The 14,827-nt window shown below is 44.8% G+C and overlaps 1 protein-coding gene across 5 annotated transcripts in view; it reads right to left on the bottom strand.

Annotated features, from left to right (window-relative positions):
* The window catches only part of CFAP251 (cilia and flagella associated protein 251), a 74,286-nt gene that overhangs the window by 22,177 nt on the left and 37,282 nt on the right, over nucleotides 1-14,827 (bottom strand). For all 5 annotated transcript variants that reach the window (XM_059876371.1, XM_059876370.1, XM_059876369.1 and 2 more), the window contains 4 exons: nucleotides 13,909-14,082; nucleotides 12,299-12,483; nucleotides 3,698-3,812; nucleotides 2,504-2,667 (listed from right to left, as the gene is read on the bottom strand). In XM_059876371.1, the coding sequence (XP_059732354.1) occupies nucleotides 2,504-2,667; nucleotides 3,698-3,812; nucleotides 12,299-12,483; nucleotides 13,909-14,082 (638 nt within the window). The remainder of the gene's footprint in view (nucleotides 1-2,503; nucleotides 2,668-3,697; nucleotides 3,813-12,298; nucleotides 12,484-13,908; nucleotides 14,083-14,827) is intronic.

The raw sequence follows: 14,827 nt of genomic DNA on the forward strand, positions 1-14,827 counted from the left end.
CTTGTCTGAGCAAGACTGCAGGATGCCAGGTGGGCGTGAGGTTGAGCACAAAAATGGGGGATTTAAAAACAGATGCCCGACAAGGAGAGAAAAAGGGTGGCCTGCCACCCAAGATAGGGGAAGGGAAAGTAAGAGTGGGGGGATCTGGGGGAAAGATGAAGGGAAGGGGTCTCCCAGGGGAAGTCTGAGACGCTGCAATGATAATTCGGGGGCCTAGGAGTTTGCTGATTAAGACCATGTGAACGTGACAGGATTTATCACCTTCATTTTACCCTACAACTTGCCATCAATAGACCTAGTAGGAAATTTCACCGGTTTACTTGTTTCGGGTTTTTACATTTCTTCCCATTAGTGAAGCACTGAACATATTAAAACACCAGAAGCAGTGATGAAGTGCTAATTAGTTTATAATGATCCTTTGTCCCCACAACAGATTAAATTGAAATTCTCGCAAGCCTGGATTCTGGCCATGTTCAGGAAAGCTACTGGAAAGCGAGTGCTCTTTTTTTTTCTTAAATCTCTGCCATTCCAGATCTCAAGATGATTGAGACAAGGACAAAAATGAAAAAAAAGGAAGATTCTGTCTTCCCACCAGGATGTCACTTGATCCCACCCATCCAGGTGACAGGCTATAGGTGTCAAAGGATTAAGCACCTCATGCTGGAGACGTGATGAGTAAGTTCTTTACAAGGGGAGAGTTCACCTTCAGCTTCTAAATCCCCAAAATCTGCCCTCCTGGGTGAGAACAGAGGTGAAGGTCAGAGTTGCAACTGCGATCTGAAACCCCCTCGAAGTTCCAAAGCGGATTTACCTGGCTGGTCTTGCTTCTATTCACGTGAATGCCACTGAAGAGGGATGTGCACTTGGCAGACGGTGGGGGGTATACTTTATGTTTTATTTAGTTTTGGCTGCGGTGGGTCTTTGTTGCTGTCACGTGGGCTTTCTCTAGTTTCGGCGAGTTGGCTTCTCTTCTTGTGGAGCACCGGCTCTATGGCTTCAGTGGTTGCAGCACACAGGCTCAGCAGTTGTGGCACATGGGGCTTAGTTGCTCCATGGCATGTGGAATCTTCCCGGACCAGGGATCAAAACTGTGTCCCCTGCATTGGCGGGTAGATTCTTATCCACTGTACCACCAGGGAAGCCTAGGGGGTATTCTTTTCCTGGGGGTATTCTTTTACCCAACAAACAAACTGGGTTTGTTCTTTTAGGAAGGTACCTTTCTCTGGGCTGTTTTTACCCAGCTCCTCATGGGACCCTGCCAGGAAGAGGGGCATAGAAAAGGTGGTCAGGAAAGGAACTGGCTCCGCCCTGTGGCTATTCAATGAATTTGGAGAGATGAGACGATTACTATAGTGGTAAACCTTCTTTTTAAAAAAAAAATTATTATTTTTTGGCCACACTGTTCATCATGTAGGATCTTCGTTCCTCAGCCAGGGATCGAACCTACAGCCCCTGCGATGGAAGCATGCAGTCCTAACCACTGGGCTGCCAGGGGAGTCCCTAACCTTTTTTAATAAGATCCTGCACTCCTAAGCAAATGCCTTTATAAGGAAGAAGAGATGAAAGGAAATCATTAATTTACTGAGTCTTGAGCTCAGTGCTGTGTGCTTTCCATAAGGATCCTATAAAAGTCCCTGTTGTTGTCCCCTTCCCCACCCCTCCATTACAGACAAGGAATCTAAAGATCAGAGATGCTAATCTCTGGGACCTAGGGCAGCCTAGGTCCCACAGCCAGCAGACAGCAGTCTTCAGATTCAAACCCATGTCTCTCTGACCTCAAAGGCTATGTCTCTCCTATGCCCGATCATGGGACTCTTCAGCCTCGCCCTAGGCAGAAATTCGCAGCTCAGGGCAGGGTGGTGAAAAGAGAAGACTGAAAATACACATTTCAGATAATACTCTTACTATTTCTGTAACACACATTTTGGAGATTCAGGCTTGATCTCTCTAGCTTGTGTGGATTTTCAGGCAACACAGTGAGAAGTATTTTGGGGGAAAGGGGCGTGGGTTCATGAGGTAGGATTACATGGTCTCGCCTGCAAATACCATGGGTCTCTGAGACAGAAGAGTAACCTGTCAGCCCGTTAATATGAACAAGTGTCTCAGGGAGCACCCTGAAGGCCATGCCTGAGTCTTGGCTGTCTTTATACCTGCAGGCCTACCACAGTGCCCAGGATGTTGTAGGGTGTTTTAGTTTTCATTTTTTCTAATATTTATTTATTTGTCTGAACCGGGATGCGGCATCTTTTATTTTTTTTAGTTGCAGCATTTGGGATCTTCAGTTGCAGCATATGAACTTTTAGCTGTAGCATGTGGGATCTAGTTCCCTGACCAGGGATAGAACCCGGGCCCCCTGCATTGAGAGCATGGAGTCTCAGCCACTGGACCACCAGGGAAGTCCTGTCATAGGGGTTTAATACCTGTCTGCTGTTGCTGAGTGAAAAGAAGGGGTGTACACGTGACACCCTCCTTAGGGGGCCAAGCTTCGCACCGCAACACACACCTTAAGTTGATTTCCCACTGCACCACTGACCGATCCTGCCCTCCTGCTGTGAAGGCACAGCAGCCGTCATAGGAAAGGGCCATGCCGGCCACCCCATTCGGGTGGCATATGAGGGCAGAGGTTTTATGTGGATTGCCATCAACTGGTAAGATCTGAAGTCCAACCTACAAAGGAAGAAAAGTGAAGTTGCTCAGTCATGTTCGACTCTTTGCGACCCCATGGACTGTAGCCCACCAGGCTCCTCTGTCCATGCGACTCTCCAGGCAAGAATACTGGAGTGGGTTGCAATTTCCTTCTCCAGGGCATCTTCCTGATCCAGGAATCGAACCCGGGTCTCCCGCATTGCAGGCAGACACTTTAACCTCTGAGCCACCAGGGAAGACTAGAAAGGAAGAAGTAACTAGATATTCAGACTAAGATACCCCGGCCAAAGGCCAGACTTGGCACAGTCACCTGTCAGCTCCAGATCTGTTTATGTGAAGGACCTGCCGGTCTGGAACTGCCTTCTCAGTGTGTGAGGGCTGCATTTCAAGCATTTTACATGGCTGGGGCTTCACATACACTGCGCCCTGCAGGGTGGCCCCTTGGGAGAGAGATGCCTGGTTCTACCAGGGACACAGAAAGGAAACTTCCCTCTTACCTTCATGGTCAGATGTCCAGGCTTTTCCAGGATAATTATGGCATTTTATGATCTTATACTTTTCCATATGGATTTGTAGTTTTTTTTTTTTTAATTTTAGTTAATTTATTTATTTGGCTGTGCCACGTCTTAGTTTCAGCATGCAGGATCCTTAGTTGCTGCATGTGAACTCTTAGTCACTGCAAGTGGGATCTAGTTCCCTCACCAGGGATCGAACCCAGGGTCCCTGAGTTGGGAGCTCACAGTCTTAGCCACTGGACCACCAGGGAAGTCCCTAGATTAGTTACTACATGTACAACTAAGTGTAACTAACTTGTCTTCATAAGAAAAGGAAAGGAAAGGAAAAGTCCTTCGGTGTACTTTGGGGAGTAAAGAAAACAAGGGAAATCTCCTAAGAGTCGTCCTCACTCAATTATGGCAGTTCGCAGCGTGGAGCAGGATGAGAGTCTCGGGCTTGGGGAAAGCCAGTGTTCTTAAGTCTGGTAACACCTGTGGCTACTTCCCACTGCAGACACGCGGTCACCTTAGTGGGGCAGAGGGCAAACCGCTGGCACCTTGTCTCTGTTAATAAACACCACGTAGCGCTTCTGCAGTTCCAGAGTGGACTTCACTGGGAGGATTTGTATCTGCTCGATGGGAGATCCGTACACCGGCCCGAGGAGTGTCTTCCTGCAAGAGAAAAAAAAGAAACGCGTTCTAAATTCCACACATCTGAACGCAGGTTTTATGACTTGTTCCCTTTCACAATGCCTCATACGTTTTAAAGATCTTGTTTTTTTTTTTTTTGGATCATTTTAAAAGTCTTTATTGAATTTGTTACACTATTGTTTCTGCTCTATGTTTTGGCGTTTTGGCAGCGAGACGTGGGATTTTCACTCCCTCACGAGGGATTGAACCCACATCCTCTGCAATGGAAGGCAAAGTCTTAACCCCTGGACCATCAGGGAAGTCTACCCTATATGTTTTAAATTTTGAGTTTCTTGTCGCTTAACTAAGCCCACTGTTGTAAAGACCTTTCTCTCAACCGCTAACGGTGGCTGCAAATCAGAGGCAGCAGCTCCAGATGTTCCAGGGAAATTTCGCTTGTGAAGGATGCTCTTCCTGGCCGAGGCTCTGACTTTCCCCTTGACAGCTGAATGAAGGGAACATTATGCCTCGAGAATGCGTACACAAACAAAGGATGCAGAAAATGCTGCAAGGATGAGACGAGCATGGACAGGATGTGAGGAAACAGCCCCATCCTCCCAAGGTTGCCCAGGATCTTAGAGGGAGACCCCGTCTGGTGTCCAGAAATCTGACAGCAGGTCTGAGAGCAACTCAAGGGTCCCCCCAAAACTCTGTGCATCACACTCTAATGAATTGCACCCCTATCATGGTCAGATTTCTGATTTCAGATTCTCTTATGGTAATTAGGAACCTGATCCAAGGTGAGGCTGCCATAAGTGACCTCAAGCCTGGAGCTGCATTTGCTCTGCAGCTGGCAAAACCTGAGCTGCAGGACCCCTCCCTCACTCACGTACCTTCTGAGGCCTGGGAGGGGCCCTTGCCATTTTTAATTTATTCCTAATTATATATCTTTTTAATTTAAAAAATTATATATATTTGTTTATTAACCAGTTTATTTATTTGGCTGCATCAGGTCTCAGCTCATGGGATTTTTGTTGCAGCGCATGGACTCTCTAATTGTGGTATGCAGACTCAGTAGTTCCAATGAGTATTTAGTCCCTCCCAAGCACGTGGAAGAGAAAGAAGAGAGTGAAAAAGTTGGCTTAAAGCTCAACATTCAGTAAACTAAGATCATGGCATCCGGTTCCATCACTTCATGGGAAATAGATTAGGATACAGTGGAAACAGTGGCTGACTTTATTTTGGGGGGGCTCCAAAATCACTGCAGATGGTGATTGCATGAAATTAAAAGACGCTTACTCCTTGGAAGGAAAGTTATGACCAACCTAAACAGCATATTAAAAAGCAGAGACATTACTCTGTCAACAAAGGTCCGTCTAGTCAAGGCTATGGTTTTTCCAGTGGTCATGTATGGATGTGAGAGTTGGACTATAAAGAAAGCTGAGTGCAGAAGAATTGATGCTTTTGAACTGTGGTGTTGGAGAAGACTCTTGAGAGTCCCTTGGACTGCAAGGAGATCCAACCAGTCCATCCTAAAGGAGATCAGTCCTGGGTGTTCATTGGAAGGACTGATGTTGAAGCTGAAACTCCAATACTTTGGCCACCGGATGTGAAGAGCTGACTCATTTGAAAAGACCCTGATGCTGGCAAAGATTGAGGGCAGGAGGAGAAGGGGATGACAGAGGATGAGATGGTTGGATGGCATCACTGCCTCAATGGACATAAGTTTGGGTAAACTCTGGGAGTTGGTGATGGACAGGGAGGCCTGGTGTGCTGTGGTTCATGGGGTCGCAAAGGGTCGGACACGACTGAGCGGCTGAACTGAACTAAACTGAAGCATGTGGGATCTTAGTTTCCCAACCAGGGATCCAACCTGCATCCCTGCATTAGAAGGCAGATTCTTAACCACTGGACCACCAGGGAAGTCTTTACATCTCTTTTTTAATAATAATAAAAAAAAGAGGACCCACAAATTCAAATACACTTCACATCCCACAAAACCTGAGTCTGCCCCTGAGTAAGGCCAGTAGCTTTTTCATCTTATATTTTAAACCCCTTGTTGTTTGGATATGTTTTCTCCCTGTATCTCCTGTACCCAGCCCGTATCTGGCGGGGACAGGAGACACTGTTTGTATGACTTTCTTGAGCACCTCTCTGTGCCAGGCACCGTGAGGGGCTCGGGACTCAGAAATGAGTGAGAGGTAGTTACTGCCATTGAGCTCATAGCCTTGCAGGGACAACAGCTGTGGAAGCACCACGAGGGGAGAAGTGAGGTGACAAGCAAACACGTGGCATGGAGCCTGCACTGGGGAAGGAGAGATGACATCTAGCAGCAGACATCCGAGTTTGCAAAGGCAGGAAAAACAGGGCAGTAACAGAAAAACAGGCAGTGGGAACAGGAGCTCAAACATATGGGATGTGGACTACTGCTTGAAACCTGCAGAAACAGTAAAGGGGAAAGGAGTTGGGGGAGGAGGGTGAAGGAAGGTAAAACCGAGATGGTGAGCATGGGCAAACTATGAAGGCAGACTTGACTGTGACCGCTGGGCTGCAGGATGCAGGGGGGGCCAGGCTGGATGATCCATGATTAGGCTCATATATGCAGAGAATTAGGTGAAGTGTCAAAAATACTAAAATAACCAGATGAGAGACAATGCATCAGCTAATTTTAAGTCATCTTTATCTAATCATTTGAGTAGAAATGTTTAAAGCCCTTCCTCAGATATCACTGAGTAGGACTTCCCTGGTGGTCCAGTAGTAAGGAATCCATGCTTCTAATGCAGGGGGCCCAGTTCAGTCCCTGGTCAGGGAACTAGGATCCTGCATGCCATACGGTATGACCAAACAAAATAAAAACCAGTATTATTCAACGGGTAGATGCAGGGAAGAGGATGGTTAAGAGCACAGACGCTGGTAAGAATCCCAGCTCTGACCCTTAAAAATTAGGGGCAAGTTGTAAAGAAACTAGAACCTTCGTATATGGCTGGCAGGAATGTGAAGTGGTGCAGCTGCTGTGGAAAACAGTCGGGCGGTTCCTCAAATGGTTCAACATAGTTACCATATGATTCAGCAATTCCACTGCCAACTCTGTATCCAAGAGAAATGAAACAGATGTCTACACAGAAACCTGTGTACAAAGGTTTGTAGGAGCTGAAGAATAGAGACAACCCAATTGACAGCTATGGATGGAGAGACAAAACGTGGTCTGGCTATACAATGGAATACTACTTAGCCGTTAAAAGGGATGAAGCACTGACACAGACTACAACATGGTTGAACTTTGAAAACATGATGCTAAGAAGCCAGACATCAAAAGTCACATATCATATGATTCTATTTACATGAGGTATCCAGAACAGAAAAATCCATAGAGACAGAAAGTAGACTAGTAATTGCCAGGGATGGATAGTTGTGGTGGGGCGGGGGGTGGCCGGAGGGAAAGAAAGGGAATGGGGAATGATGGCTAGTGGGTTTGGGATATCTCCTTAGCGGGTAATGACAATGCTCTTGCATGGAATAGTGATGATGGTTACACAACCTTGTGAACATAGTAAGAAGCCACTGAAAATGGTAGATATCACAGTATATGAATTCCAGCTGAAATTACAAATAAGCAAAAGGAAAAGAGTTCAGCTATTCAACCCCTCTGGGCCTCAGGTTCCTTACTGGTAAAAAAGGGATCATGACAGTATTTTCTCCATAAGACTATGCTGCTGCTGCTGCTGCTGCTGCTAAGTCGCTTCAGTCGTGTCCGACTCTGTGCGACCCCATAGATGGCAGCCCACCAGGCTCCCCCGTCCCTGGGATTCTCTAGGCAAGAACACTGGAGTGGGATGCCATTTCCTTCTGCAATGCATGAAAGTGAAAAGTGAAAGTGAATTCGTCCGACCCTTAGCAATCCCATGGACTGTAGCCTACCAGGCTCCTCTGTCCAGGGATTTTCCAGGCAAGAGTACTGGAGTGGGGTGCCATTGCCCTCTCTTCCATAAGACTATAGTCAGCATTAAATAAGTTAATATATATATAAAGCACTCAGTACAGTTCAGGAGATAGTAGGATACTCAGCACATAGTAGGAGCTATGTAACTGCTACATAGTACTGCTGAATTTCTAACAATTTCATAAAATTAATGTCTTTTTCTTCTGATGGAAAACATTTTACATATTCATTGTGAAAATTTTCAAATATTTAGACAGAAAGTAGAAAAATCTACCCATAACTCTACATGGCTACACCCTTTATTCCAAGATAATCATGGGTAATAATTTGCTGTATACAACTTTATATATATATTCTAGCCCACCTAATTACAATTTTAGATTAAAATATACAAGTTATATAAATATAATTTTATATGAAAATATATTCATGCTTCTTTGGCAGTTTATCTCATTTATGTCTTACAGATATTTCCATGTTACTATGCAGAGAGCTATCTTCTCTTTTTTTTTTCCTTTTTCTAAAAGCAGCATCACGTTTCAGCGTACTGACAAGCCATCATTTAACTAATCCCCTATTAATGGACATTTGGAGTGTTTCCATTTTTAAAAATATTTTCAAACAAGACATCCTTTTACTTATGCCTTGGCATCCTGTGCGAGTATTTCTGCGGGCTACATTCCTAGAAGTCAGAAGACAGGCTGTAATTTAATAGAGGGTAACAAATTGCTCTCCCAAAAGGTTGTCCCCCTTTACACTACACCCCCCAGCCCGGCCGCTAGCAGCCCATTACAGCATCTGACGACTTTGCCAACACTTGACGCTATCGATCATTTTTATCTTTGCTAATCTGATTTGTGAAAAATGATGTCTTCTTTTCATTTGCATCTTTGATGTACTGGTAAGCATCTGCTCATAGGTTTATTGGCCTTTTTCTCTGAACTGCCTCTTCGTGTTCTTTCAAATATTTTTAAATGCATTTTAAAATTCTTTTGGATTTATCATCAAAAGGCAATTCCTTCCCAATTAAGTTGTGGTTACAGGGCTTTATTATTCCTACAGCTTAAAAGATGCTTTATGCCAGGGGTTTTACTTTGGAATGATGAGAATGTTTTAAAACTAGATGGAGGTAGGTGGTGAAAGGACTGAATACCACTGAATTGTTCACTTTACAATGGTTGGTTTTACATCATGTGAATTTTGCCTTAATAAACTATTTTTTAAGAAAGATGCTTTATACTAATTTCCAATTGCTCTTCAATGGCAGAAATGCCTGATTTCATAGCTCTAAATGAAAACATTAATTCGAAAAGATATACACACCCCTATATTCACTGCAGCATTATTTACAATAGCTAAGATGAGGAAGAAACCTACATGTCCCTCAATAGATGAATGGATAAAGAAGATGTAGTGCATATATCCGATGGAATATAAATCTTGTCATTTGTGATAACATGGGTGGACCTGAAGGGTATTACGCTTAGTGAAATAAGTCAGACAGAGAAAGGTAAATACTGTATGATTTGAGTTATATATGGAAGCTAAAAAAAACAAGTGAACAAATATAACAAAATAGGAACAGAGTTATAGATACAGAGAACAAACAGGTGGTTGCCAGAGGGGAGGAGGGTTGTGGGGGAGGAAAGAAATAGGAGAGGGAAATAAAGTGGTTCAAACTTCCAGTTACAAAATAAATGAGTCCCAGTTATGAAACGTACAATGCAGAGAATACAGTCAATAACTATGTAATATCCTTGTATGACAACATATTGTTGTGATCATCTTGAAATATATAGAAATAGGAATAAATGCACAGAAGCACTATGTTGTGTAACAAGAAATAATACAGTGTCATAGGTCAGTTATACTTCGAAAACAAACAAAGAAACTCTTAGAAAAAGGGACCAGATTTGTGGTTATCAGAGGGCAGGGGTTGGGGGGAAGGGGAGTTGGATTTAGGCAGGCAAAAGCCACAAACTTCCAGTTGTAAGAAAAATAAGCACTAGGGGTGTAACATATAACACGATAAATATAGTTAAGACTACTGCATGTTACAGATGAGAATTGTTAAGAGAATAAATCCTAAGAGTTCTCATAACAAGGAAAAAATGTTTTACTATTTCTTTAATTTTGTAGCTACAGGAGAGGACGGATGTTCACTAAACTTCCTGTAATAGCACTTCATGATGTATGTAAGTCAAATCATTACGCTGTACACCTTAAACTTATATAGTGCTGTATGTCAATTATATCGCAATTAAACTGGAATAAAAAATAACAGCAACAATAAAGGCAACAGGTGGAAACATTTTTTAAAACAAGAAAGATGCTCTATACCAATTTCCCATTGATCTTCAATGGCAGAACCTCCTAACCGCTCAGCTTTGAGTTCTCATTACTAACTGTGAGGAGGAACTCCAAGTCTGGGCAGCTCCATCCCCCAGCCACCTGCTCAGCCAACTCGGAGCTTCTCAGAACTGGGCACATCTATGGGATATTCTTTTTTTTAATGTTTATTTATTTGGCTGTGCTGGTTCTTAATTGTGGCACGGGGGAATCTTCAGTTACAGCATGCAAGCTCCTCGTGCAGCATGTGCGATCTAGTTCCCTGACTAGGGATCGAACTTGGGCCACTGCATTGGGAGCACGGAGTCTTAGCCACTGGACCACCAGGGAAGTCCCTATGAGATAGTTTTTATCCAAAAAGCCTGTGTCCATTAAAGATGATGTATAAAGATTCTGAAATCTTCCCAAAACTCCGTTTTACATATTTCTTTCAAATGTCTCCTTCCCAGTGTTTTAATAGCTTAAAAAAAAAATTGTGCTGTATTTCTTTCCTGTCCCTGCCACAATGACATGGCATGTCTCAGTCATTTTCCCATGGGCCCTTCTAAAAAGGGCAATCAAAAAAAAAAAAAAGACCCTGAGTGATCTTGGCCTTTTGAGGACCTATCTTATCTGAGATACATTTCCAAAGGATGGTCTTCCTCAAGCATGGGGCCAGCTGCTGTGGTGTTTTCTGACTTCCTCCTCCCAGGTGGGGTCACCACAGCATCCTCACCTCTGTGAGGGCTGCATCGGGGACCAGCGATCCCAAAGAGAGGACAGAGTCACACGTGGGTTCAAGGGGCAAGTCCTGCCCTGACCAGCTCCGTGACCTTGGGCAGGTTTTGTTACCTGTCTGATCCACAGTGGCATGATCTTTTTGCAGGACTGTTGCAGATGAAATGGGATGATGAATGCAGGGCCCTGACGAAGGGGTGATGCACTGATCAGGAGGAGCAAACCCTGGACTCACAAGCCTAGCAGTGCAAGAGGGCAACCACAGGTGTAGACGTATTTCAGGATGGAGGCACCACTGCTCTAAGATGCTAAGCTTTGGATACCCTGGGCTTGGTCCTTTAACCTCTTCTCTATCCACCTTTCCCCTCCTGAACCTTCTCTTGTCTTATGCTTTAAACCACCAAGTGTGCTGACCTCAAATATGGATCTCCAGCCCAACCTCTAACTTGAATGCCACTTCCCCCAATAAAATGCAAATCTCATGGTGACAACAACATTGTTTTGTCTTCATTCCCATCTTCAGCACCTAGAACAGCACCTGGCTCTGGTAGGGGGCTCAGTAAACACTTACTGAGAGAACAAAGGGGGCTTCCCAGGTGGTGCTAGTGGTAAAGAACCCACCTGCCAATGCAGGAAATCCCTGGGTCGGGAAGATCCCCTGGAGGAGGAAATGGCAACCCATTCCAGTATTCTTGCCTGGAAAACCCCTTGGACAGAGGAGTCTGGAGGGCTACAGTTCATAGGGTGGGCTATAGTCCATATAGTGGGCTTGAGAGAAGAAAGAATGCTATCAAGTTGAACTTATAACTTCTTTAAGAACCAAGAATAAGAAAAATCAAACAGCTGGTAGTATTCAGGTGAATCCGCTTTTTTCCAGGAGAGAAGAACAGGAGATTCCATTGCACATGAGCAGCTTTTCTGGGGCTGTGGGGTCTGATGCCTTTGCTGAATCTCCATCTCCGAGGCCTGAGTACCTTATCCCTGTGAAGTGCTGGGCTCAGAAACAACGTTTCTGGGTTTGAATCCTGCCTCTGGCACTTCCTTTTTAAAATGTTTTTAGATGTTACCAATGCAGTTTATTATTTACTTATTAAAATTATTTTTGGCTGCACTGGCTCTTCATTGCTGCACAGGGACTGCTGGCCGTGGTATGTGGGCTTCTCTAGCCGCAGCACACAGGCTCTAGAGCGTTGGGCTCAGTCGTTGCAGTGCACAGGCTTAGTTGTCCCACAGATGTAGGATCTTAGTCCCCCGAACAGGGATTGAACCCGCACCCCCTGCATTGGAAGGCGGATTCTTAACCACTGGACTGCCAGTGAAGTCCCTGCCTCTGGCACTTTCTAACCATGTAAACTTGAGCAAGGACAACTAACCTTATCTGTGCCTCAGTTTCCTACTTTGCAAAGTAAGAAGGGTTGTAATGGTAGGCAAGCTGTTTGCAGGTCCTTAAGGTGGGACTTGAAATAACCTGGGGACTGAGAAATTGATTTATGCACCATTTGCGGGAAGCTCCCTGGCTTACCTGCACATTTTTGTGGTAGAATTAAAAAGCTTCACTTTGTAGCCACTGTTGCAAATGAGCAGGAAGAGCTCCTTGGTGAGTGGCGGGTACCAGACCATACAGGTGGGATAGCTGCCCTGGTCGGTTCGGTGAATGTCCAGGACTGCCAGGTGGTCTTTGTAGCTCTTGAGTAGGTTATACTCAATCTACAGGGAAGCCCAGATGAACACACATGAGGACTGAGGTGAATGAAGTCAGTCAACAATCCTTTTGTCGGGGGAGACAGTATCAGGCCTTTTAAGAGGAGAATTGCCTGAACTTCTACACCTAACAAACTACCAATATGGAGTATCTGTTATGAGCAAGCTGATGCCATTTAATACAGCTCCCCAGCAGTGCAGTCCTGCTATGCCCATTTTGCAGATGAGAAAACAGATGTTCAGAGAGATTCTGTGGTTTTCCCAAGGTCACACAGCCAAGGAGTGGTAGAGTGAGAATTCAAATCTAGGTCCAACTAACTCCAGGACCTGAACTCTTACAACTTTGTTGTCCTGCTTCACTTAGCATTATCTTGGGAACTTTCTGTGAGTACGAACCAATTCATAGCTAGATCTCAGCTCTTGAAAGTCATACATTAGCAGCCTGCTGAATTTCACCCATAGGTAGGTTTTGGTGGACAGACCGGGATGGATGGAAGGAAGGAAGGATGGATAGATGATGGGTGGATGGAAGAATGGACAGACTTCGATGGTGGTCCTCTGGCTAAGGCTCTGAAGTCCTAATGCAGGGGGCCCGGCTTTCATCTCTGGCTGTGGGACTAGATCCCATGTGCCACAATGAAGACTGAAGATCTCATGTGCTGCAACTAAGGCCTGGCGCAGTCAAATAAATAAATAAAATTTTAAATATATTTTTAAAAAAAGAATGGATAGAATAAAAGAAGTAAGGGGACAAAAGAAAGGAAGTTAAGACGGATACACAGATAAACCAATTCATTTTGAATCCTTTGGGCTCAATCATGTAATATCACATCTGCCACTGTCACTGCCTTTCCTTCTCGATCCTCTCTGGGTTGTCACATGGAGGTAACAGCCTGGGCCTGACCCCGAGACCCGGGAATTGTGAGTGTTGGCTTCCAAATATCCACTGAGAGGCAAGGGTGGCTGAGCTGTCCATGCTGTGGGGAGGACCACCTCCGCTCCACCAACATGCCATTTCCCAGGCCCTCCTCACTCAGGACACGAGTCCCTGTGCAGTGTCAGAGCTGCATGAAAGCCAAGTGCCAACTCAGAATGGTTTTTGCTATTTTGTCATACATTCACTTTCTTTTTTAAAAGACATTTATTTTTTAAATTTATTCATTTGGCTGTGCTGGGTCTTAGTTGCAGCATACGAGATCTTCACCTGCCAACTCGAACTCTGAGTTGTGGCATGTGGGATCCAGTTCCCAGACCATGGATAGAACCTGGGCATTGGGAACGTGGAGTCTTAGCCACTGGACCAGCAGGGAAGTCCCCATATATTCGTCTTCTCCAACACACACACATACTGGTTTTATGCCAGACTCCTGGGAAATAACAAGAATGAGACACAGTCCTGAGGACCAGACAAAGGAAAGCAAAGGAGCTCACCAGGAGTCTGTCTCTGCCGAGGCTCAGCAGTCGGGGCTCATTGCTGTCCAGATGAACCCCAAACAGGATACTTCGAATGCTCTTGCGGTGAGAGCGCAGCCTTGCCAAGTATTCCCAGACCCTTCGTCTATGTTTGACTCTCACCACATAAACAGCCACAGTGAAACTTACATCCTGAGTATGAGGGAAAGAGTCGAAGTTACTCCATTTTTGATTTTGTAAGTTAAGAGTTATCACTGTGTTTTTTCATACTAACTTTGCTTTTAGAGTATTTTATCCAAAAAGAAAACCTCTGTCTATTGGAACAAGTGGTAAAATAATACCCATTTTTGCAGATGAGAAAAATCAGAGTTCAAAGTAGGTAGTGGGAGGCAGTGGGGCGGGGAGGGAGGTGGTGGGGTGGGCAGAGATGGTATTTGTCTAACATTATGGTCTTACTCTCCTTGCTGGTCCCCGTGTCATTCTCTGTTGGAAACTGAAATCCTTACCCTTTATGCCTTTGTCATCCCTTCTCTTTATCCAGCTACACAAAATTTTAAAAGGTATGATTAAAAAATACATACATGATGGCTGAGAGCTCAACGGAGAGCAGACGGGAACAGCCTGAAGGGACAGGGGACACCTGAGTCGCTGTGCTGATGGAAAGCGAGTTGGAGTCAAGGATGTCAGCAGCTACTTCCCTGCATCCCCACCCCCTCTCCCAGGAGAAGTGGGGGGAAGGGAGAGGTCGGGGGTCCCGAAAAAAATCTTTACTGAGATTAAGAGCCCTATTCACAGAGGGAAGGAACAGAATCCAAAATGCTTGGCGGCAGACTTTGCCTTGAGATAAATGAGAATGTCATCTCGTCAGAAATCAAAGGGAAAGATGAAAGCCAGGATGCAGAGAGAGGGTTCCAAAAAACTCACAAACCAACATGAG

Source organism: Bos taurus, chromosome 17 (genome assembly GCF_002263795.3).
Source record: "Bos taurus isolate L1 Dominette 01449 registration number 42190680 breed Hereford chromosome 17, ARS-UCD2.0, whole genome shotgun sequence".
Taxonomy (NCBI): domain Eukaryota; kingdom Metazoa; phylum Chordata; class Mammalia; order Artiodactyla; family Bovidae; genus Bos; species Bos taurus.